Source organism: Drosophila arizonae, chromosome 5, assembly GCF_054131065.1.
Source record: "Drosophila arizonae isolate 15081-1271.41 chromosome 5, UAZ_ARI_1.0, whole genome shotgun sequence".
In the NCBI taxonomy this organism is placed as follows: domain Eukaryota; kingdom Metazoa; phylum Arthropoda; class Insecta; order Diptera; family Drosophilidae; genus Drosophila; species Drosophila arizonae.
In genome coordinates this window covers 25,742,160-25,767,004 of record NC_142925.1, presented here as the reverse complement: position 1 = coordinate 25,767,004, position 24,845 = coordinate 25,742,160, and the positions used below count along the sequence as shown (strand labels likewise).

The 24,845-nt window shown below is 35.9% G+C and overlaps 2 protein-coding genes, 1 long non-coding RNA gene and 6 other non-coding genes across 9 annotated transcripts; 4 read left to right on the top strand and 5 right to left on the bottom strand.

The window, feature by feature from the left end:
- Positions 1 to 469: 469 nt before the first annotated feature.
- LOC108615116 (C-type lectin mosGCTL-1) lies at positions 470 to 1,213 on the bottom strand. The gene is made up of 3 exons (XM_018009360.2): positions 1,055 to 1,213; positions 877 to 985; positions 470 to 818 (listed from the first exon to the last, which is right to left on the bottom strand). Exons 1-3 carry the CDS (start codon positions 1,208 to 1,210, stop codon positions 544 to 546), a joined length of 540 nt encoding a protein of 179 aa, XP_017864849.2. The 5' UTR covers positions 1,211 to 1,213; the 3' UTR covers positions 470 to 543.
- Positions 1,214 to 2,322: 1,109 nt separating this feature from the next.
- Positions 2,323 to 3,012, top strand: LOC108615081 (C-type lectin mosGCTL-7-like). Its single transcript, XM_018009318.2, has 2 exons — positions 2,323 to 2,500; positions 2,567 to 3,012. The coding sequence occupies exons 1-2, from the start codon at positions 2,345 to 2,347 to the stop codon at positions 2,915 to 2,917; spliced, it is 507 nt and encodes a 168-aa protein (XP_017864807.1). The 5' UTR covers positions 2,323 to 2,344; the 3' UTR covers positions 2,918 to 3,012.
- Positions 3,013 to 3,149: 137 nt separating this feature from the next.
- LOC149268860 (5S ribosomal RNA) lies at positions 3,150 to 3,268 on the bottom strand. The gene has a single exon (XR_016270693.1). It is a non-coding gene; the product is annotated as a 5S ribosomal RNA (ribosomal RNA).
- A 291-nt stretch (positions 3,269 to 3,559) lies between these two features.
- LOC149268859 (5S ribosomal RNA) lies at positions 3,560 to 3,678 on the bottom strand. Its single transcript, XR_016270700.1, has one exon. It is a non-coding gene; the product is annotated as a 5S ribosomal RNA (ribosomal RNA).
- A 3,937-nt stretch (positions 3,679 to 7,615) lies between these two features.
- Positions 7,616 to 8,784, top strand: LOC149268858 (uncharacterized). The gene is made up of 2 exons (XR_016270199.1): positions 7,616 to 8,078; positions 8,156 to 8,784. It is a non-coding gene; the product is annotated as an uncharacterized LOC149268858 (long non-coding RNA).
- Positions 8,785 to 10,967: 2,183 nt separating this feature from the next.
- TRNAE-CUC (transfer RNA glutamic acid (anticodon CUC)) lies at positions 10,968 to 11,039 on the bottom strand. The gene has a single exon. It is a non-coding gene; the product is annotated as a tRNA-Glu (tRNA).
- A 1,272-nt stretch (positions 11,040 to 12,311) lies between these two features.
- TRNAE-UUC (transfer RNA glutamic acid (anticodon UUC)) lies at positions 12,312 to 12,383 on the top strand. The gene has a single exon. It is a non-coding gene; the product is annotated as a tRNA-Glu (tRNA).
- Positions 12,384 to 14,028: 1,645 nt separating this feature from the next.
- Positions 14,029 to 14,102, bottom strand: TRNAN-GUU (transfer RNA asparagine (anticodon GUU)). Its single transcript has one exon. It is a non-coding gene; the product is annotated as a tRNA-Asn (tRNA).
- Positions 14,103 to 14,226: 124 nt separating this feature from the next.
- TRNAN-GUU (transfer RNA asparagine (anticodon GUU)) lies at positions 14,227 to 14,300 on the top strand. The gene has a single exon. It is a non-coding gene; the product is annotated as a tRNA-Asn (tRNA).
- Positions 14,301 to 24,845: the final 10,545 nt, after the last annotated feature.

Below are 24,845 nucleotides of genomic sequence, written 5' to 3'. Positions count from 1 at the left end.
AATTTCGGTTTTTGTTAAAATTTACCCCCCACCCTTAAATTCTGCCCCTCACCCTCACTTTTGTAAAAAGCGTATTTCAAATACTAGAGACTTGTGCTTTGGCAATTACATGCATATCCATGTTATAATCATAATCTAAAAGTTTCATGAAGATCGTACGTCCATAAAAAAAGTTATTAAACAATTAAGTTCTCATAGTAAGCGCACACTGCAGCCCATGCGTGTTTATGCGTGGTTGCTTGTGTGTGTATGTGTTTGTGTATGTGTGTGTATGTGTTTGTGTATGTGTGTGTGTATGTGTATGTGTGTGTGTATGCATTTGTGTATGTATGCGTGTGTGTGTGTGTCTGTATGCGTGTGTGTGTATGTATGCCTGTGTGTGCGTACGTGCCTGTGTGTGTGTGTGTGCGTGTTTCTTGTGTAAGCTGAAAGACGCGAAAAATTATTGAAATATCTATTGCTCCAAGGGTTCAGGGGATCTCGTAGTCGAGCAGTCTCGACTAGAGCTTTCTTACTTGTTAATTTTAATTTTTTTTTAACATATTATATATATATTTTTTTTATATACAAGGGATCGTTTGTTGAGTTGCACGCTCTTTCGCATACGAAGTAGTATTCACTGTAGCAATCCACACTATACCAAGACTGATCCAATCCCATAACCATGCATCCCTCAGTCCCAATCAAATTCATTTGTGGCTCATTATTTCCCCATTTCTTATAGCCCAGAGGTATTCCAAGCCCTTGCCACGTCCATGCATTGAGATCCCCCAAGTTGCTGGCGCCAAGCCAGAAGCCCTCCTGTCCCAGCAGGTGTCCTGGACAAAAATTAATCGATTGATCGATAAACTACAAATGTTAAATGCAAGTAGATACCATTGGCAGCTATGCTATGTATCAGTAGGAGCTGCTGCTCGTAGTTTGTGACTGTGGCCAGAATCATATTGGATTTGTGGCATATTTGATTCGCCTGGAACCAATTAACCTAATATAAAAGTATTGGATTATATATATGCATACATATTTGGAGCCACAACATCTTAACCGTTCTTACCTTGCCAAAAGTTGCAACGATATATCTATCTTTGGCCGTCTGAAAGCTCCCAAGGGACAAACAGCAAATAAGCAGCAGAAGTCGAAACATTTTGTCAAGAATTTGTTCTGGTATTTCTGTTCGGCGGTATTTATATTGACTCGGTAAAAATCGCATCAGAAATCGTTCAGAAAGCAATTAGTAACTAAAAGGTTTAATGAGGACACCCGTGGTTCCAGCAAAACTGTCCGTTTGAAGATGCTGTCCATATTTGTTAACTAAATATAAATATGTAATAATTTTATATCAATTATAAGTATATAAAATATAGGTAAGAACGTTGCAGTCGGGCGTTACCGAAATGCTCATTCACATCCCATCAGCAATTTAGCAGCTAAGTTTATCTCTAATACTATAGAAAATGCAGTTTTTCTCGATTTGCCACGCTCATCCTGGGCGTAGACACCTCATATTTGGTCAGATTTTAGAACGAGCTAACGGTACCCTAACTGCAAACTTTGAATGCTTACGCTCAAAAAAGGTGGAAATTAAAGGGTAAAGGGTAGATTTTAACTTAAAGACTAAATATTACTTGAAGTGTGTCTAGCTTAATACCATTATCGAAGCTATCATATATAAATAAATACACGATCAAATGAAAATTCTGAGTTATGCTACAATCAATATAAATTACATATTTTATTTGAGTTATAGGCATTGGTACCTAATAATTTATTATTATTTATTTATTAGCTAAAACACAAGAGACAAGTTATAAAATGGCTAATGAACTTAAATGATGAACTTAATCCAAACATAGTTTCGGATGTCAAGTCTTTTATGTTGCAATTTTCGTAGGACCGATGCTCCAATTTGTAATTAACGTAAAGTGATATTCTATTGGAGAGCCGCTTTTTATTCGTGGTAATCTATAAATACTTAAAGTATTTTGCATTCCTCAGCGCCCGACTGCAATGTATTAATTTTCATTGCATTAAATTAGCTGGAGTGTCTGATATTATTTTATTCCAGATAATGTTGACAGATAAGCTGAAAGTTATGTAATATAATACCTATTATATCGATTACAAAGTAATTGAAGATATTTATTTGCATAAACAAAATTTCCTCTTTTTAAAGCTTTTTTTTTACGAAGATACTTAAATACAATCTTACTTTGGAACTCATTACATATGATGATAAAATGGTCTTAACTAACTTATGAATGACAATGATGGATGCCTTACAAAATTAGATTTCAACGCTAAAAATTGCCTATAAAAGCAAATAGCCCGTGGAACTCTTCACAAAATGAAGTCTCTAGCTCTCTGTATTTTCTGGCTGCTCAGCGTTGTGGCATGGGCTGAATCTAAAGTCGTGCCGTCCGACGACAATGATGATGATGCTCAACCCATTTTAAATTATTTCACTCATAGTGATGCGGAATACGGCATAAGCCTGCACAAGGTACAAGTAATTGAAAATTCGCTGGAGCAAATAACCATATTTTTATCATTATTCTTTCAAATGTAGTTGACTTGGTATGAGGCACAGCTCTATTGTGCTACACAGAAGTATGTTCTAGCCAACATTCCTTCATACAGTGCTCAGATCGCGTTAACCCAATTTATCCAAGGCTCTGGTATGAACAACCTTATGTTACTCACTAACGAACCCATCTGGGTCTCGGGTACAAATCAGGGACTTGCCAGACAATATGTATGGCATAGCAGTGGGGCTAGGTTTTCTTATGACAACTTCCTCAGGACCCCAAATTCTGCCAACCGTTGCGTCGCAATTAATGGAATCACAGGCGACTGGACCGATGAAAATTGCAGAGACAAGCATTACTTTGTCTGCGAAAAACAAACATGCCCTGAATAACAAATCTATATGTGCATGTATTTTAAAATTCATTTATATCTACGGGCATAAAAGAAACTAAATAAAAAGTTTTCAATTACTATCAGAATAAGAAATATTTTCTATACTCTAGCTACATCTGAGAGGGAGTAGAAATTCCAGACAGTTGGGTTTTATTAACCGGGAGTTAAACTGGACAATAAGAAAGGTAATTGGCAAAATTTATTTTTGGAATAAAAAAGTTGTTAACAGACGCCAACAACACGCGGTGTTCCCAAGCGGTCCCCCATCTAAGTACTAACCGCGCCCGACGTTGCTTAATTTCGGTGATCGGACGAGAACCGATGTATTCAACGTGGTATGGTCGTTGGCGAGAGACGGATGACTGAAAGTTCGTTATAAATGTGGTATGTGAGAACAAGCAGTTGGGAATTTGACTACAGTAGTTATAAGGCAAAAATGAACTGCTTTGATACAAGCTAAAGTTTATGAGAGTTTGCCTATAGTCGAACGATAAGCAAATCCATTTTAAAATCTTTTTCTTAACACAAATTTATATAAAAATCAAATCAATAAATCAGAAATATTTGACAAAACATAAAATAAATAAATTTGTTGTAATACATTTGTACTTTTTAAAACAACAAAAAATTTGTGAACGTATGCCAACAACACGCGGTGTTCCCAAGCGGTCCCCCATCTAAGTACTAACCGCGCCCGACGTTGCTTAATTTCGGTGATCGGACGAGAACCGATGTATTCAACGTGGTATGGTCGTTGGCGAGAGACGGTTGACTGAAAGTTCGCTATAAATGTGATATGTGAGAACAAGCAGCTGGGAATTTCAATAACATTCAAAACTGTTATAAATAGGGGTTGGTTTTCGAAAGAAATCATCCCTTAAATTCAACAGAGCACATGTATAGCACGAACATAGAGCGCATTGCATTTACTGTTAAAAGTGTCGTAAGGTATATGTATATTTATATATTACAACAAAGAAACTAAAATCTAATAGAATTATTAGATTTGAATTTATTTATTGTAAATATGTAGGAAATCGCATATAAAATATTATATAATGATGATGAGAATCGTATTAAAAGTCTTTTAGAAAGTAATTAAGCTACATATACATATATAAATAACACATGTACTTGGTTTCTAGGAAAATACAAAAATTTTATTGAATATCAAAAAGTGTTAAGACTTAACAAAGTTGTGTCCCATACTAAACCTTAAGAATTGCTCACTTCAGTTTTTGTGTAGTCTGGAATTTAGTGCTTAGACTAAGTGTATAAATATATAATTATTCACTTTGTTTATAGCTAATATTATTTTAGATGCACGCTCTATACAAAAATGCTTCCAAACTCTTCACTTAACTATAGGAAAATTAGTTAAAGTAGATTTCGATTATGGAAACCCGAAGTCAGACTGAAATAAAAACTTAATGTTAAGCATTTATAAAATGTGACGACTTACGATATATGACTTGCATTACTTTCGTTCTATGAAATGCACATGTTGCATACCTTAAAAGTCTAGTCGAGAATCGGACTAATATAAATATTCCAAACAATATTCCAACAAAATCATGACGGAACTGCGTCAGTAAAAATAATTTTAAATTTTTGTCAAAATTATATAAATTAAAATGAGCAACAAGCTAAGAATGGAAGAAAATATAAGCAGAGAGAAAAATGAATTATTTCCAAAATTGGATTTATAATTTGAAAAATGTTATTAATTATTAATGAAGAATTTTTTATCGGGGCAAGCTATAGATTAAGGCAATACATGTAATAACTATGCTTATGCTATGCGCAGCTCGTTGAGTTCAGGCAAAAGATCTATTTGAAAACGTAAGTTGACTACAAATTCTACTTCTCTTTCAGGCACATCACAATGATTTGTACTTGTTAATTGTTAACAAGGATAATTTTCGAATATGATCTCTCTAAGCAGTTTATAGGCCAAAATTCAACAATTTACTTAACAATATTCCAGAAATATTTACAGAATATTACGACATAAAATCTTTAAAATCTTCAAGGTATTCTTTAAGCCCGCTATTCTTTTGTAATTTGCAATGTCCGTAAAGTCTTGAGAAAGTCTTAAAAATTATTTGAAAGAAATTCAAATATTCAAATTCAAATGATCAAGAAATATTAAGAAATGCTCAAAGACTTTGAAGATTTTGTATGTGCTCAAAGAAATTCAATAATATTTATATGAAACCTCAATTAATGTTACCAAGAGAGTTCTGAAAATATTTAAAAACATAAACTGCTTAACATAGTCTCTGAAAGCGAGAAATATAGCATAAGCACAGCTACTACCTGAAAACTAATTGAAAGTCAACATGATGCATTTATCTGTAAATATATAAATTATTTATAAGAGTCGCCTAGGCAAATTTTTTAAACTATGCTTAACTACGTTTGTTCATTATATGTCCGCTAATAGCAATTTCAAGCACTCGACATCCTGCTTGAGATGAAGAAATGTTAGTAATCCCCATATTGATATGTGGGCGGTTGATGCGTGACCTTGCTGCTTTGCTGGTAGAGATTGTGATGCGAGGAGGAGCGATGGGCGAAGTTGGCGGCAACTGCGGCTGTCTCTGTATACGAATGCGATTGCGAATGTCGCTGAGTAGGCGAATGGCCGCGCCTAGCACGACGCTCCACGATGTTAGCCGGCCAGCGTTGATGGAAGCGCGTCGAGTCCTCCGACGAGCGACGGCGATGATACCGTTTCGCCGAACTGTTGGCCAGTGGAACTGGACTCTGCTCGGACTGTTGCCGATAGCTGCTGTCGTCGCCGCTGCCAGCGCTAAGTGCCTGCTGGTACTGACGCCTCATTCGTTCGTCCAGCGACGAGTTGGGCGTGGGCGTGCGGAGATCGATGACGTCACCATGTGAATTGCGACGAATTGGGCGTTGCATGTCGTAGTTCTCATAGGGATTGCGTCGCTGTTTGTTCCGCTGATGCTGCTGCTCATGGGCATCGAGCCGCTGTCGCCACTCGGCCGCCGACACCTGCTGGCCATAGAGATCGGGCTGTGGCTGGAACTGGGCAGCGCCACTGCCATAAATATTCTGATAGCTTGACTGCCGCCAGCCTTTCTCAGCGGCAGCGGCATTATTTGCCAGCTGCTGGCGTCGCTGTGAGCGACTGGAACTGCTTTCCGAGGAGTCTTCGCCGGATGTGCCCAGGCCCTGATCCTTCTCATCCCCGCCGTAGGCTTTATAAGGCGCACCCAGAAAACCCTTTGACCCATAGGCATAAGGTCCGTTCAGCCCCATGCTGGGATACTGCATGTAGTAGGACTGCGCAAAGGGTTTCTCCATCACATTTGAAAGCTTCATATCATCCGCACTGTCATCCACCTCCTCTTCGGAGCCATCGTCGCGACCCGTCCAGGTCAGCCAAGAGCCAGGTCCGAAAAGCGATAGCAACACAGGCAGCAAGAACAGTCCATGCATAGCGCCAAAGAAAATGACGAGGAAAACCATTTTGAAAAATACCAGAAAGATATAGCTCTGCGCTAGTAATAGAGCTATAATGCCCAAGATCGTCGAGCTGGAGCCCTGCACTATGGGTAGTCCAAGCGAATGAAGAGCTTCACGTACGCGCGCCTTGGGACTGCGTTTCTTTGACGACATGTAGGTATAGCAGATATGGGCGGTGAAGTCCACAGAGAAGCCAATGCACATGATTAGATTAATCATAGATATCGAATCCAGATTGACATCCCACAAGGCCATATAGCCAGCGACGCCCAGCTCAATTGATATGACGGAAAAGGCTACCCATAACGAGCAGAGGATATTGGGAATGAAGATGAATGAGATGATCATCATAATGATTGCACCAATGACCATGGCCTGCAGTGAAACGGGGCGAACCAGCTCGAATTGATCGAAGAACACAAAGTATGGATGAAAGATGGACGCATTCAACGGTGAGTCCTTACATATTTTCCGCAAATCTCGCACCATTTCCTTTTCATGATTCGTATCCGTAATATTGACAGCCTGTATAAGGAATCTCGAGGCAATGATCTGTGTCTCATCCTGGTTTAGACGCACATCCAGTGAGAATGGATTGCCAGGGAACAACCAGTGGTCCTTGACTGCATCAATAAACGATTGTTCGTCATCGATAGTTTCATTTAGATAGTCACTATTGCGTTCCATGAACGAGAGAAACGAGCGCAGCCATGATTCAGTATATAATGAAGAGGTTACATATGAGGTGTGCTCTAAAGTGCTTGTCAAATTCTCAATTTGTTCTTGTATTTCGGGATCTGAGTAATTTAGAGGACCCGCAATGATAACCTGTAAAGGAATTGATTGGATTAGCGATTTTGAGCGTGTAAAATGTTGACGAAAAGCTTACCTGCATTCTGTAAGGAAACTCCCGATAGTAATCATCTTCACGATCGAAAAACTCCACAGAATAGGAGTCCTCCCGTGACAATTTACGTCTCTCCAGTCCCTCTTTGATTTGTGTGACCCCATAACAAGCTCCAGCCAGATAGCTGGCGAAGGCGATAATAATAATTATCTTGCACCATTTGTTGTTGATGATCGCAGCCAGTTTGTCCTTGAAAAAGGCCATGAACATGTGGTCCTTGTTGTCGACGGGATTATCTGGATCATTGGGATCGATACCGCCAGCCATGATTGCTTTGTAGAGGAAGTTGCGTTTCTCTATAATATTAGATAAAAGTAGCTTTAGTCCAGTTGCCATTGACCTCAATTCCACGGATTGCTATCGACGTTCTTCTTAGCCAAGACTAGTTTGCTTTAAGTCTCATGATCAAGTTCATGTCTCAGCTGGTCGATGGTGAGCTAAATTCATTTCATTCTCTCTAAGCTTGGCACTGAGCCGGTTGTTCGGCTCTAGCTATGCCAACAAGTGGGCCTTGTTATAGCCAACCAAGTTTTGTCATCATTTGATCGCAAACTACAGAACTTAATTGTAGACTGGGTAAAAGATCAAGAACAATGATGTGCTGACTCATTGGAACTGTCTGTATAACTTGGAATCTGATTTACTTGAAATTTCTGAAACTAATGTCTCAAGTATTACAAAAGGATAAACATTATATATTAAGGAATTCTTTATTAAATTGGAGTAGCTATTCGATTGAACAAGTATAGCGAAAAAGGTAGTTAAATATTGTTGAAACCACGTATATATGAAACCAATGTATAATTTCTAGATATCTCCTCTTACCTTTTATAGCCACCGACATGGGCTTCACTTTACAACCAAAGATAGCATGCAGATTCCTACGTTCCCTGTACCCAGATATCGCCATGCAGGCGGCAAAGAAAGTGATGTGCCATATGAATGTGAAGCAGACGGCAAACACTGAGTAGGTGCAAAAGATCTTAACCGAGCGAAAAGGGCTAATGATGCCAATCAGGAATGAAATAAAGTCTGTGACTGATGTAATCGTTATCGAAACGGCTGCCTCGGACATCATATGCGCCATACGCTCATGGACGGGCATCTTGGCCGGAGTACGTCGCCAGCCAGCCAACATGACAAACGTATCATCGATGCCAATACCTATAATCCAATAAATAAATTCAGGTAAATGCCAAATTTTGAATATGTTCAAGAACTTACCAATCATTAAAAAAGGTGCTGCTAAATTAATTCCAATGAACTCGATGCCGCAGTACATGGCCAAGCCAAAAGCAGCCAAAGTGGCCATTATGGCTGAGATATTTCCCATCAGACCGAGAAAAGGTTTCGAGCGTACCGCATCACCCATCATGCAAGTAATAATGCTGAAGTAAATCGATAAAAACATTCAAAATGTCGCATATATTAGTCTTAAATATAAAAGTACTTACCTAAACAAACCCATGAGAAGAAATGTAGAGCTAAAGTAAGGCACTACCGTCTTGGTATTCTTTTCCAATTCATGATCCAGAGTGCGCGAAGCGAAATAGGAAACCGAAATATGCTTGAACATGCCTGATTTTTCAGCCTTGCCCACGACTCTCAAAAATGTTTCTTCCCATTCACCGCCCCTAAAATGTGTGAATTCAATTTAAAGATGTTATATTATTGACTTGACTTGATTTTCTTTCTTACTTTGCATCCTGACGTTTTGTATCAGCAGTGACAAAGTAAACTAATTGAATAGCTGGCACGCTTATTATATAATTATCCTCGGTTAATTTAGTGCCACCAAAGAATACTGGAAAGGCGTGAGCATCCCATGTCACAGGATTAAACATGATGGGAAATGTTAAATTCAATTGACCCGACTCGATCTGTGGAGAGAAAGAACTCAGTTGTGTTTATCTAGAAACGAGGTCGCACTCACATCATCCATCAGAGCATCCAGGTTTAAGATATCATTCTCGAAACACTCGTTTTCCCAGCGAGCACAAATATCCTTGTAGGTAAATGTGTCGCCATCATATGTCGTTGACGCATTCTGTATGAGATTGTCAAGCTGTCGTAGCTCCATAAAAACCTCTCTTCGCAACATATTATCGTCGCCATCTTTTGGTATAACTATAACGCGGCCAAAACGACCTGCAAATGACAAAGATAAATATTAATATATATCAACTAAAGTTGTCTAAAATGGGATTTCGAAATTTTATTCGTACTTAAGTTAATTGACATATGGCTCCACAAAACCGATTTATAAAACCATGTACATATTTAGTACATTTTTCTAGTTCTTCTATCTTTTTATCTACATTTATTATCTTCACTTGAAGCTTAAGGTTTTATTTATATTTTTATTTATAAGATTGATTTCTAATAGTATATTTTTCAAAATAAATTAAGAAATATCTTATATAGAATACATCATCTACAGTAAAACTTTAACGAAATGAATGACCTGATTAATTCATATAAGGAATCTTTAAAGATTTGATTCGCTCATCAAAAGAGATGACATATGCTACTCGCGCTTCGTATAATCAAACATAAATTTAATCATAGTTTGACCCTATTTTGTACCAGTGTGAACTGCCTAAGCCTTCCTCAGTGCCAGCGCCTTCTTTTTGTATCTGGCGACGTGACAATAATTCAAATCAGTTTCATTTTCAAAGATCTTTTTATTAGTTATTTGCGCTCGTATAATTCACTTCCACATTGTTAGAGTATTGTGCAAATCGTTTTGTGTTTAATGCGTCATAACAAATGCAACAATCACAGTCACAGACCCGCTATATATGCAAATAAATATCTACGTGTGTGCGTAGATATATAAAAATATCTTTCACCAATAATTAATCTTTAAGATCCATAGATATATATCTTAATTTTCTATTTTTATTTGAAAGAAATTTTTACTTTACTTGTATTTACTTTATAAATGTATATATGTATATCTTTATATTTATCTATACAAATCTAAATGTATCTGTATATTTAATGCTGGTTGCCTAGCATCTGGATGGAACGTGACACTCAACACGTTCCATTCGCGAATATTTTGTCAATGAACTTGTAAAAATTCTAATACACATTTTGACATAAACAAACTTTGCTCGTGGCTTTATAATATATACAAATGGACACACTGAAATTGAGACAGAGATAATTTTTGTATTTATACTCTAATGCCAGCTGTTGATAAGGTACTTTGCAAATTGCATGTCTAGCAGTTTTTAATCAGTTGCTTATCAATTTAATAGGTGTACATTGATTTTTATCGAATACGAACCATAGAAAACACTCTGAAATTAAAAAGGGCTTATGCCGAGTAAGTACACAGAGATACATTTAAATACGCAAATGCAAATTTTGATATATATATATATATAATATGAAAGTTTATATCATATGAAATCACTAGTTAAGTATTTATTATTCTCTAAAATTTACTTAATGGATAGGTATTAAATATTTGTTATTTACTGAGCGATTTTAGAACCTGTTAAACGTATGTGTAATCTAGTTTACCAAAAATTTACTAGTTTTACTTTGTGGTAATATTTTCTGCAGATGATAATTTGTCAAAATAAAAAAAATAAAAAAAATATCAAACTCATCAACTCAGTGTTTGATCGATGATTTCCCATACCGGGAATTGAACCCGGGCCTTCCGGGTGAGAGCCGGATATCCTAACCACTAGACAATATGGGAGGTGTCAGTCTCATCCACCCAAATGACAAATGAATTACTATAAAGCAGTGCAAGCAGTTCAGTTTGTAATGTTCAGCTTTGTCAGCTGCACTGCTGTGTTATTTATTATTTTCTATGCATGACAATGTTCATAGCACCAATCAATTTATATAACTTTTCGTCAAAACACTACATTAAAAAATATAAATATATAATGCATCGCTTTGTTGCGCTACATAAAAATAATATACTTAATTTCTTAAGACAGACGGGCGAAAGTTGGTTGCACTGCAACACAATTTATTTGCTAACATGCAACTCCATTTGAGTTTCAGGCATTTGAAATTGCCTCCGTTGCAGCGGGAATACACAGACACAGCTACGACCAAAAGTGCAAGTTAAGCGAAGCGTAGCTAACTGGTCGAAACCAAGTAAATGCGGTCTAGATAATGTCTATAAACAGTTAGCTCAAATGAAACAGTTGTTGCCAACAACCAGGTGCTGGTGTTGCTGCTGCTGCTTTTTCTGCTGCAACTCACAAGACTTGTTCTGCATCTTCTCCTAGCATTTGCGACTGTTAAAACCAAAGTTCAATGATGCTACTCATACACGCACATGTTAAATGAACGCTTGATTAAGTGGTTAAGTCGAGATCTAGAAATACAAAAGTACTCTTATAAGCATTGAATAGTTAAGATCTCGTTGTCATTGACTGCAGTGCTTTGTAGAATGCGGCCAACAGATTTCGCAAGAAGCGTTTCTTAATCTCGTTTCGTATCATACATTTCGCTCACTCACGCTCTGACTCTTTCTCTATTTTCGTGTAATATATATTGTGGAGTCTCAACGTTTGGCTGTATACTCATTATTTTTGATGATTTTTTATGACTTTTACAGTTTTTGTTTTCTTTAAATGGATTTGAGATTTCGCATAATGCACACGTTTTACAATTTGTGCAACATTTTTTGCACATTACTTTTTTTTGCAAAGCAACTTTTACCAAATTGAACACTCTTACTACACTTATTATTGACCTCCTTTGCGCTCCTACGTCTTTGTGACGGGGCGTGGGTTTGGCACAGGCACGCTATAGGTATTTACGGTTCATTTGTTATACACAAATCTTTAAATAGATGTGTAGGGCTATTATTCGCTAAAAACGTAAATAGCAGTTGTCCTAGCTAACACATGTTTAGTCTGTAGTTGAAAATAGTTCTTGGAATCTATTTATACCCTTTAGTTTAAGTCCCGTAAATATAAACGTTATTTACTGTGCCACTAGATATCAGGTCTCCCATATGGTCTAGTGGCTAGGATATCTGGCTTTCACCCAGAAGGCCCGGGTTCGATTCCCGGTATGGGAAGTATATTTTTTGCTTTAATTTGTCTTTATTGAAATAAATATATACATATACATATACATTCTTGTAGTCAATCATGCGACTGAAATTGATTAATTATAGTTGATGCTGGAATTGTTATAAAAGTTGAATGGTCTGATTGATTTGGTAACTACCTGAAGCTTATTGTGTTTACGTATGTATAACTGCTACAGACTCAAGTCGCTCAGTGTTTTTTTCCCTTATTTGTGGCACAATGTCATTTGGCAATTTTACATCGTTTGCCAGCCTTAGTTGTGATTGTTGTTGTTGGCTTTGGTTAATAAGCCATTTAGTGTAGTTAATAGCGTGTAGAAACTCTGCCGCGGTTCAAGACCCTATTCAAATGTTGGCCACACATTTCATCTGCCCGATGATTTTGTAGACTTGAACTTTAATTTTAGAAACTGAATGTTGTCTGAGTCAAACATAGATTTGCAACACAGCTTTTTCGGGGAACTGAGATGAAGCATAAGCGCGGTGCAAAAAGTGTTGCAATTTTTAATTGGATGACTAAATTGGTGTCGTCGAGCCATTTCACTTGCCCAATGTTTTGCTATTATAGCAAACCATTTAAGCCTCACCCTATGCATACAGACAAACTTTGAATGTCGTTGCTTGCTGTTGTCGTTGGAACTTACCCGGCCTGGTAATGCGTCCTACATTGAAGCGATGCGTATAATTCACTTTGAAGTATTGCTCAACAAGCGCACGCTCGGCCTTACCCTCGCCATTAATGGGCGAAAATAGATATTCGGGATCGATTTGGTACTTTAACTGCTGATAGCTGCATAATATCATTATTATTAAAAATCATAAACTGTATAAAACATATTATCGTAACTCACCCGGTCATACAGAGCAACGTTATCATCACGGGTATGATGACGAAATAGCCCGGATGTTTGGCTATGCAAATGCCCAGGTGATAAAATGATTTGTTTAGTGTCTTATCGACACACGAAATGCCGCACGTCATCTGTAAATTAAATGAAAAATACAGCTGTTATTGATATATAGTTCTCTAAATAAGTGAATAGGTATTAGTTATTGTTCTACAACTACAGCTCAAGATCAATTAATTGAAGTAAACGCATTATAAGGTAACCTCATCTATGCCTCGATTGCGTGCATGCTGTACTCTAGCGAAGGTGAAAGACGTAAGGCAAAATTAGACTAAAGCTGTTATTATATGCTACTTATGTACATACATACATACATACATTTGCTCAACGTAGGTTTGTTAAAAATTGGTAGGCATAATTGTATTTGTGTTTGTATTTGTACTGTGTTTATTTTGCTTTGTTCATCGGCACCTTCAGCTTAACGTAACACACGCATTGTTTTTAGTATGCTTTTTGTCTGAATAGATTCGAGAAAATAAAATATATATAAATGCCCTTGTTCATCTAACCAAACATAACAATAAAATAAATAATGACACAAAATAAGTCAGTAATGCACATTAACATGATCATAGAAGTCAAGTACAAGAATATAATAAACAGTTTTATATAATTACTTCAAATTAGTTTTGCCAGTAACACAAGATTTGTTAATAGAAATAATAAAAGTATTGCGGCTAAAATTATAATAGTATTTTTAGCGAAAAAAGAAAAAAGATTATATCCGCCCCCGGGTGGACTCGAACCACCAACCTTTCGGTTAACAGCCGAACGCGCTAACCGATTGCGCCACGGAGGCCACTGTGTGATGCCTGTCCAATCTCACTATGCTGTTGCATAGCACAACTTCTTATAAGAATATTTTTTAGCTACTGTAATTCGTGCTGGGCTAAATTTGGTTACAATTCATGAGGCAGACAGCAGCCTCCGTGGCGCAATCGGTTAGCGCGTTCGGCTGTTAACCGAAAGGTTGGTGGTTCGAGTCCACCCGGGGGCGGGACACATTTTTTGCAAATTCATTTTTATGTTAACCTGACTTGTCTTTTCTTTTTCAATTGGCTCATGATCTTAAAGCGGGATCTTATTTTTTACTCATTCCAATGTTTTGCGAATGGATTTTAAATTTGTACATATAATAAAAAAATCCTGTATTCCTTTTTAAAAAAATTCAACAGAAAATCATAATTTACACGCATTGTATATTATTCATTACAATGAAAACAATATTTGTTGCTGCGCAATTTGTTTAAGCAATTACTCATGCCAAACACAGAATGTTTCATAGATATTCCACATTATGAGCTTGTCAAATAACCAGCTTCAATGAGCTACATGAATAGAACATTAGCATTATAATTGCCCAAGACCAACCGTAATGACAAAAGCAAAAAAAAATTATAATAATAATAAATAAAATAAAAAAATAAGAAGACAATAACAATAGAAGAAAACCACAACACTTTCAATGAAATAACATATGAAGCACATTTGACTGTCCACAGAATGGGAGTGTATAGAAATTTGAATAGGAGGGGACTGTTAAGCTGTTGCAAGCTAGGGGCAATGTTAATGCTCAATAGTAATTGGCCATCATCTTTTACAATTTTCATCTTGGTATTTGCGTGTTAAACATCGAGCATAACATCAATTAGCCAAATGTATGGTATCTTTTTATATACGAGAAAATCTAAAGCTGCAGCTGTATATGTATGTATAAGCATACACTTGGTAACTTTCTATTTTTATTCGTTCGGGTTCAACGACAACTGACGCTGCACTTTTACAAAAGCAAAAAAAAAAAAAAAAATTGTAACAAAACAGACATTACAACACAGACGCCCATTGCCCATAGCACACTTAAGTCTTTTGGCTTTTGGATTTGCTTCAGTCAAGGTTAGAGCTTCAGTCTGGACCGTTGCAGCAGCTATTGTTATTGTTGTTGGTATAGCGGTTCATTATGTCAAAGTGATTTAATAAACAAGTTGGGCGCCAAACATCAACATCCAAGGAGTGCTGTGTGGCAACAGTTGCCAACGTCGGCAATATTTATATTTGTGTTAAAAGGCCAGCAAATGAGTCTCTGTCGCTGTCCATCAGCACAGCTCAGAGCAGGGCCAAAGCACCTCAAGTCTCGATGTTGCCTACTTCCATAATACTACGTATGTTAGCAGAATAACAGTTAAAAAGTTATGCAAATATGCAACAATTTTCGTGCACGACTTAAGTGATAGCTTCATTTTACTATTTACTTCACAGGTATGTGACGAATGCTACTCAAAAAGTTCTTGTAATAAAGAAATTTTTCGGAAGCAGCTAGACTACTGAGTTTGTAGATTTAATAAAAAAGTTGACACGTAGAATGAATAATGGACTTGTAAGTTTTTTTTTAAATACATATGTACAAATTAAATTATTAAAATTAATACAGGAACGAATAAGAATATATTTTTTAAATATATAATTTTTGCAAAAGTCTTTTAATATAAACAAGTAGGCATAGCCAACTATAAATTTTAGATGAAACAAGTAAGAAAGCTCTAGTCGAGACTGCTCGACTACGAGATCCCCTGAACCCTTGGAGCAATAGATATTTCAATAATTTTTCGCGTCTTTCAGCTTACACAAGAAACACGCACACACACACACAGGCACGTACGCACACACAGGCATACAGACACACATACACACACACACGCATACATACACAAACGCATACACACACACATACACATACACACACACATACACAAACACATACACACACATACACAAACACATACACACAGAAGCACCCACGCATAAACACGCATGGGCTGCAGTGTGCGCTTACTATGAGAACTTAATTGCTTAATAACTTTTTTTATGGACGTACGATCTTCATGAAACTTTCAGATTATGATTATAACATGGATATGCATGTAATTGCCAAAGCACAAGTCTCTAGTATTTGAAATACGCTTTTTACAAAAGTGAGGGTGAGGGGGTGAATTTAAGGGTGGGGGGTAAATTTTAACAAAAACCGAAATTGTATAAATTGCATGTAAGCATACATTAAAAATTTGGAGACTCTAGCAATAAAGGTGTAGAAGATATAATTTTATAACTGGTATTTGATAAGGTTTTTTATCGATAAAAAAAAAGATCGGGATGAGTTATCGAATTTTAATGATAAACTTGATATGCGCGCTGTAATTACGGACATTTTAAAAAAAATTTGAAGTCTCTAGCTCTTATATCTTCTGAAATCGACGCGTTCATACATACGGACAGACGGACAGACAGACGGACAGGGCCAAATCAACTCAGCTCGTCACCCTGATCAAGAATATATATACTTTGTGGGGTCTGCCACGCCTCCTTCTCCCTGTTACATACATTTCAACAAAACCATTATACCCTGATTTCCAATTGAAAATGGGTTCAGGGTATAAAAATATGTATGTGCTGGTGTGATTCGAACTCACGTTTTCACAAACTAAAGCACATGCTCAACAACAATCAACTTAACGATTCCTCTGCAGCTGAGAATTTAGGCACAATTAAATTAAATAATTAAATTCAACAGAATGCACGCATTTCAATGTGTGTGCACATGTATACAAAATGTGCATACGCTGCTTCCACGTGCTGTGCACCATACGTTTTACATTAAAATTTTTGTAAAATGCCACGTATATCGCAGATTGCCTATAATTAATATAAACTAACCTTAAATTTAAATTATTTTGTAAGACAAAATATAACTTAATTCCAAATTCTATAAAATATCATCATCATTTTCTGATTGTACGAGATACGATTTAGTAACAAACTTTTATTGGATAGACAGATCGTCAGATCGTCATCCTGATGAAGAATTTATCTACTTTAGAGGAGATCTACTAAGTCTACGGTCAGTTCAAAAAATAAAAAAATAAAATGAAATAATATAAAAAAACATTATTTCCAGAATCCTCAATATATTCAAAATGTCTGAAAACACCAATATAACTAAGTTTTAAAGTTTGTGAATTAAATAAATTTTAGATTTTTCCAGTTGAAATAGTTCTCGAATAGTTTTTCACACCACAATTTCATTGCTTGTCTGTCATTGCGCACAATTTTTCCTTTTCACATTTGTCAATTTATCATCAGCGAGCTCCTTTATGTGACTTTATTTGACTTAAGCTCATCATATGAATGCACTCGCACTTTTTGATTAATTAATCGGACTTTCACTTGAGTCCAATATCGTTATCAGTCGCATTAATTATAGTGCACTATGCTGATTTTGCTGACATGTCTCTAACATCAGTTTGCTTTCGACTCTCATTAGTTCGATTAAAGTCTGAAAATAGCCTTTTCCAAATTGCAAAATATGCAAAATTTGAAATTTTACAACATACATAACATAACAAATGCAGCATCCCTCAAAACCCATTAATAAACATTTAAATGATGTTGCAAACGCCAGTTTTAACTTCAACTTCAACTTCAACTTCAACTTTAGCTTTAACATCGACTTCAGCTGGAATTTCAGTTTTCATAATCAGCTACCAGCTGACATTAAATGTCAAAATAAATGCGTTATCATGTCGTCTGCGGCTGTTGCATTGTTTGCTGCGACTGAAACGATTTACGGAGCTTTTGAAATTTGCCAATTCGAAAACAAAAAATTTGGCTCTTGGATAATGTTGTGCAGTGCGACACGTTCGCACCTTGAGAATTTCCCACTTGTTCCTAACTGAAACTGAAATACGTGCCAAGAAAATCAAGAAACGAGCATAAATGGAAACATATATCTAAACGAATATCTTAATAGAGACTTATTTAAATGTAACGACCATCAAAGGCGATTTCTGCATAATTTCTGGGTCTTCCGCCAATTTGGGTAACTGGGTCGACAACAACCGATGCTGATTGATTTATAGTAAAATATTTGGTATGTTTCAATTATCTTTTGAACGAAAAGCAAACATTTTTGCATTTGTAAGCCATTTTTTAATAATTCATTAGAAATTCTTTGAAGCGCCGTGAAAGTTGGTTGCCCAAAAAAGAGTTTGTCGCTTAAGTCTTTTGTTTTCATTTTGATTTTATTTTGACTTTTCGCTTTTTGGTCAAAGCACTTTGACGTCTTGCTGTTTATGGCTGTGCGTATGTATGTGTTTGTGTACGTGGTTTCGTTTATATTGTTGTTTTTATGCATATTGATGATTTCTTTGAAAGAATGTTTACATATATATATACGAATTTCTGATATGCCAACATATTGGCATTCTCTGATATATTTTTTTTTGGGTCATTGAAGTTTTTTTGTAGCCTTAAAAAAATGCATGGATAAATATAATTCAGAGTGCAATTGTGAAAAATAATTTATTTGTTATTTATTTCTTCAGAATTGATGTAGGAAGTGATTCTATTGAGAAGTAAAATACAACATTCTTATCGACCTTAACTCAACTACATATACGTTACAAATTTTAATAGTAATGCATATATGTATATATAATCTAAGTATATACAAAAAGTAAAAACACAATTGGAAATTTGAGTACAATTTATTATCAAAAACAGCATACTTAAATGCAAAAAAAAAATAAGAGCCTCAATTGACTAAAGCGCGCAAATTCTTTTGATAAAATATGGTTTAATTAGAGCTGGTTTAATTTTCCAATATGCAGTAAGAGCTGGAGTTTTCCAGCCACTATTCGCACAGCATACGGATGCGGGCCTGTCCGCTGGTTGTTGTTCACCTGCATTTTCTGATCAATCTGTTGCATGCCATTGCATAAGTGTGGTTTACCCAGGCGCAAGCTCAACGCCTTTCGGTCTCTATTTTACTCGCTTCTTAAACAATTTATATAATCGATTTGTGCGTTGCAAAAAAAAAAAAAAAAAAAAATACCGCACCATACTTAATTCAATATGTTTGCCATTACCAAATATCAAAATCAACAACTTTCACTTTTGTTATTTTATTTTATGTATTTTTTGTTTTTTTCTTTTTTATTGGTTGCAGACAAATCAACACGCAAAGCATAAATACTAACAGATTACAAAATGCAAAGTGATTAATGCATATTAAAAATACTAATTTCACTAATGCGGTATAATGCAAAATAGCAAAAAAAAAAAAAAAAAAAAACAGGAAATTTTTAAAAATTTAATATCAAAGTTCAATTTAATAATTCGCCTTGCGGATGGCTTTGAATTTGGGTCAAGTCAGTCAAGTAGAACACAAGACTCTATTGACCTTAACACGTGGGCGTGGCTTAGCCAAAAAGCCTAACAATATATATGTATATAAATTTATATATATTTATTTATTGTGAATTGTCAACTCCAAAGCTGAATCACATTTATATATATATACGAGCCATACATACATATGTGCGTTGTTTTTGGCAACGGGCAAACAACCTTTTCGTATTTCTTACAATTTGTGTGGCAACAATTGTTTGCAATGAATTTTAATTAGTCTTGCTTCGAGGCTGACAAATTAACATTGAGCACCCGTCAAACACCTGGCAACATATTGATACTGGGCTGTCGCTTCGCCCCCCAGTTCAGTGGGAGCAAAAATATAAAGACGATATATATCGTATAAGATATACATATGTATATGAATCACATACGAAAACACAAATCGAAAACACTTTCTACTTTTCTGCGACTCTGAACTTCAAGCTCCGCGCGCCTGGTCTGACGCATGCGCAGCCAAAACAGCCTGGAACTAGGCCACACATATACACACGCAACCACACACACACATGCATGCCTAGTTAAAGTTCGCTCTCTGTAACTGCTTTCAATTTGAATTTAATTTTTTTTTTTTTTATTTATTTCTACTCACTTTTTGATTTGTTTGGCTTTGCATTAATTAACGATTTATCGGCTACTTTTAAAACTGTTAGGTTTAAAGTGTCTGATATCTCATTTTATTTTTGGGTCTCTTCTCGAATTCCATTCGAAATCTTTGGGTCAGTAGAGCAGCTGTGAGCTGCTTAAATAGCTTCAGCTCAGCTGATTCAATCATTTAAATACAACGAAAAACTCATTTAATCCATTCATTTAACACTAGTCAAACACTTCCGGACACTAAATCGCGTTGATCATTAAAGAAATTGGATGTTGTATTATAATAGCTTTAATTTTTGTTTTCACATTCCTTAACTGCTTGCAAATATAAGCTCCATACGGATCACGTATACTGTTTACAAAACTATATTATCATATTACATTATTATACACCATTAAAAAAATATATTACATCTTCAACATATCTAACTTCTTGAGGATTTAATTGTAAGAATTACGTTTGTATATTATTTTTAAACAGAGATAAAATTTCAAAATAAATTTTGTAAGTGTTATTCTTTTTTATTAGATTAGGGATGAGCTCTGCATAATATTAACAAACATATTCTGTAACTACATGAATAGATGATTATAAAAAGCTAGTTAAATCATGGTTTCTAAAAGCCCTGATAAAATAACATCTAAGCTCCCCTTTTCTATTATCAATCATTTTTTGTAGCAGTCAAGTAAAAATTTTGAAAAATCAGGTAAGTTTTATTACCTTAAGACAATGTCCAATCATTCCCACAGATTCTGTTAAACGCAGAAGATAAATCCACAGGAATACCTACCAACAGCGATTCGATGCTTTCAGAGACGTAACTTTCATAATTATTTTAGGCCTTCCCTATCGGGGTATTTTGCTATTCAAAGGGCTCCATAAGGCTGAACACAAATAATCCTATTTTCTTACATTTCATTGATATTATTAGTTAAAAAAAATGTACAGTTGTGTTTGTAGAGTCTGGATAGTAAAATACAGCAGGTAGCGCGTAGTGGTACCCATCTGATTGTGTTCGACATTTGACTGATCCTCAGAAGATTGAATGGCCCAGAACTATCGTACAGCCTGCATAGGTAGCATAAAAAACTGGTTTCAACAGGTTACTGGAAAAATGTTCAATGAAGACCCAAGCAAGAATTTTACGACTGGTCATTAACAACTTTCGGCGCGCGACTTGAGTACTCAATAATTTGCGAAATCTAACAAATTGACATTACAGCATTAACGTTAACATTAACATAAGCATTAGCAGAAACTGCTCTGGGAACTGTTTAAATATTTGCTAAAGTATTTAACATGAAAGCGAACGCCACAAATTAGCAAAGTTCGAGTTTCGATCGTAGTTCCAGTTCCAAAGCCAAGTGGCACGCAGCTAACGACAAGCCACAGCATTGTGAAGCCCATCAAGGTGTTAACTAAAGCACGAGCTCCAAGTGGTTCCACGGCAATCAATAGGCGTCTCATGTGCAAAGTCTTTCGAAAGGAAAAGTGCCCAGCCAGCCTCCGACTCCGACTCCGACTCAGAGTCGAACTGCGACTCGAACCGAGGTGCCATACGGAGCTCTCTTGTTCCAGAAAATCTCTCATTGTGTAGCGCTCTGAAGTGCCGTTACACTCCACACTCTTTAGATACATACATTTACCAGCTTGTATGTATATACTTCCACATATACATATATGTATATAGTATAGGTGATCGGCAGTGCACTTTCTTTTTTCTACCACATTTCTCGACGGTTTCTGCTTTGTCTGTGGCTTTTGTTGTCTTTCGCTCTTTCCTTCGCTCTTTCTTTAATTAGTTGTTGCCTTTTAGCAATTGTATATGTTTTTACTTCTACTTTTTTATTATTGCCCTGCGATTCGATGTTATATGTGTACTAAGTCGACGTTATTTGCTCGGAAAACGCCATCATAATTACTCATTTTCTACGGAAAACGAATCTGAGAGTAAAAGTCTCATATGATAAGGCTAATTAACGTCTAGACCAAAGAAAGTGTAAGTTATTGTGCTTGCGATTAGTCGAATGGTAGCTAAATGTGCCTTACATATCACTAAATGCATAATTGAGATCTTGGAGAAGAAGCAAAGATAGCGAAAGTGATAGGAAGAGAGGCAGAGTGAGACTAGAAGTATGTAGAAAAACATTTGAAAATGTATGTATGTTTATTTAAATGTTTTTCATTTAAAAAATGATTGCCATTTACAGCTAGATAAAATATTTGTATGAAGGTAGAAATTTCAAAAGTTTCCAAGTTATATATGCAAATCTGCCTCGAAGACAATTAATTTGCTATTTGGAAGTGAAATTTAGTTCATTGGAAAAAATATTAAATTACATAAACCGATTATAATCTAATTTTAAATTAAATTTAAAAACAGTTTTTGACATCAGATGTAAAAATATTTGATAAATACCTAATTCTAAATTCTTGTATACCTAAAATTGTTAAAAATACTAAAATAACAATATAAACAATATAATAATTTAATATTGTAACTAGGTTAAGGAATCAAGGCTTGCGACAGTTTGTTGGTTTAAGCAGGTGAACACTGTAGACAAAGATAGCTGAACTAACCTAACCTAACATAATCTGACCTAGCCTCAGCCCCGACAATATCCTCAATGAACATTAATAGATCATTTATTTCGAAATCAATTTCAACTTGAATCAACCTAAATGCCGCTCAACTATATTTAATCAATTGTAGAAAATATGATACGCTTGGTCTTTTCCAATTCGATCTCGATTTCGATTTTGATTTCCACAACGTTGTCGGCCTTGAACATAATGGGATTTGCTCAAACACAAATTGATTAAAACTCGACCTAAACGAACCGGTTTTTTCGGCAATTTCACTTGAACTTTCATTAACTGTGCAACTCCTTTATGTGTTGGTTCCCCGTCGGGGAAGGGGGAAGTTACAAATATTTTCACATTACATAGTCAACAAAGGCAAACCGGATCATAATGAATCGGGCTACGTTTCGGGTCGGATGGGGTGCGGGGCTAGTTTTATGTAATCATTTTTCGGGTCGTATGTTCAAAATGCAAACTTATGAAAATGGTTGTGTGTGTCCTAGTATGTGTGTTGTGTGTATACGTGTATGTGTTTGGACTATTGGCCAATGTTAGCTATTGAGCTTTGGATTCGCTGTGTGGTATCTTGTCTTGACGCTTTTCGCTTCACTCTTTAATGCCAATTTATATATATCAGTATGTGTGTACTGGCTTTGAGGTTCAGGTGTTGTACTCTGGCAATGGCCAAGTAATTGTAGCTATGCTCCAATTAAACTGCATTTATTTACCTGTCAAAGTTTTTTTTTTCGTTTTTTGAGAATCAAAAGAAACGTTGCTCCCCATGCACAGCCCACCTCGCCTCCAATCACAGTCATTTGTTGATTTTAATTACACTTCGTCTAGGCTGTCATTCATTTTATTTAAATCGCATTTAATAACTCCAACAGCTACGAATATAATCTTGAGTTTATTTGATTTTTTATTCTATAATTTAATTAAAGCTTGATAAAAGCCCCAGTCTGAAAGAAAATCTCTGTTGCCAAGTGGCAAGATTTTAAAATGGGAATAGTCGAAAAATGCTATCCACAAATTAGAAATAATTGAATAAAATTGCTTCTTCAATTGGACACGAAATTGCGCAAATTTCATTATTCTATTGTAATAGCACTTTATATAAAATATTCAAGAAATTGCGAAAAACTCTAGAGAGTACTTTAAATTTTAGCTTGAGTCAAGTTTGAAAATTTTGTATAATTAAAAAATGAATTCATTTTATTGTATACTATTACTATTTTTCTGCAATCGTACAATTTTGTCCTTTTCGACATGGGATGTCGTATACGACGCAGATTGAGACTTCACTGGAGCAAAAAAGTGTCAATGCGCAATAATCAAAGATTCCACCCCATTAAAATGAGGGGAAAGGAAAGTACTCCCCTCCAAAGAGATGCTAGGCACAATTAAACGCAATCAATGATAATAAATATTTGTACGAAACTCACCTTGTCGTTATCGAAACACTCGTTCGTTGAATATCCAAAGGATTGAAGAACTCGTGTAGAACTTTCAATAGATGTTCGTTTGCGAATTGTTGTAAGCCTTTTATTCTCTTTGAGGAACAGATTCAATTGCACTTTTCGTGTTTCGCATATGATGCTTATGATATATACATATACATATATATATATATATATGTTCCGATATTTGTAACTTAATATTAATAATTATTCAATTACTTGTTCTAGAATACCAGACACACGCACTGACTTGTCCGACATTTTTATAACAACATATACATAGCTTAGTACATATATTTATCCAATCGCATATGGATAGAGCGTTAAAAAATTTCGAACCTCCAACGTTGCGATAGAGCAACTGACCGACCGTTGGCTACGAGACCGTCACACGGACTGACAATCGAAACTGAGCTGTAGTGCCGTATAGCCGACTTACACTAACTATCAGCACGCCATGCACGTGTGTGTATGAGAGTGAGAGCAAGAGAGAGAGAGAGAGCGGACAGCAGCTTAAGCATGAGAGAGCATTGAGTTGATATCTCTCTTTCTCTCTCTTCTACTGCTGCTGCTCACCTGTTGCATGTGTTTCAACTGCTTTCTTTCATTCTCTCTCCCTCCCTCGCTCTCACTCTCTCTCTTTTTCGCTCTTGTATGTTTATTG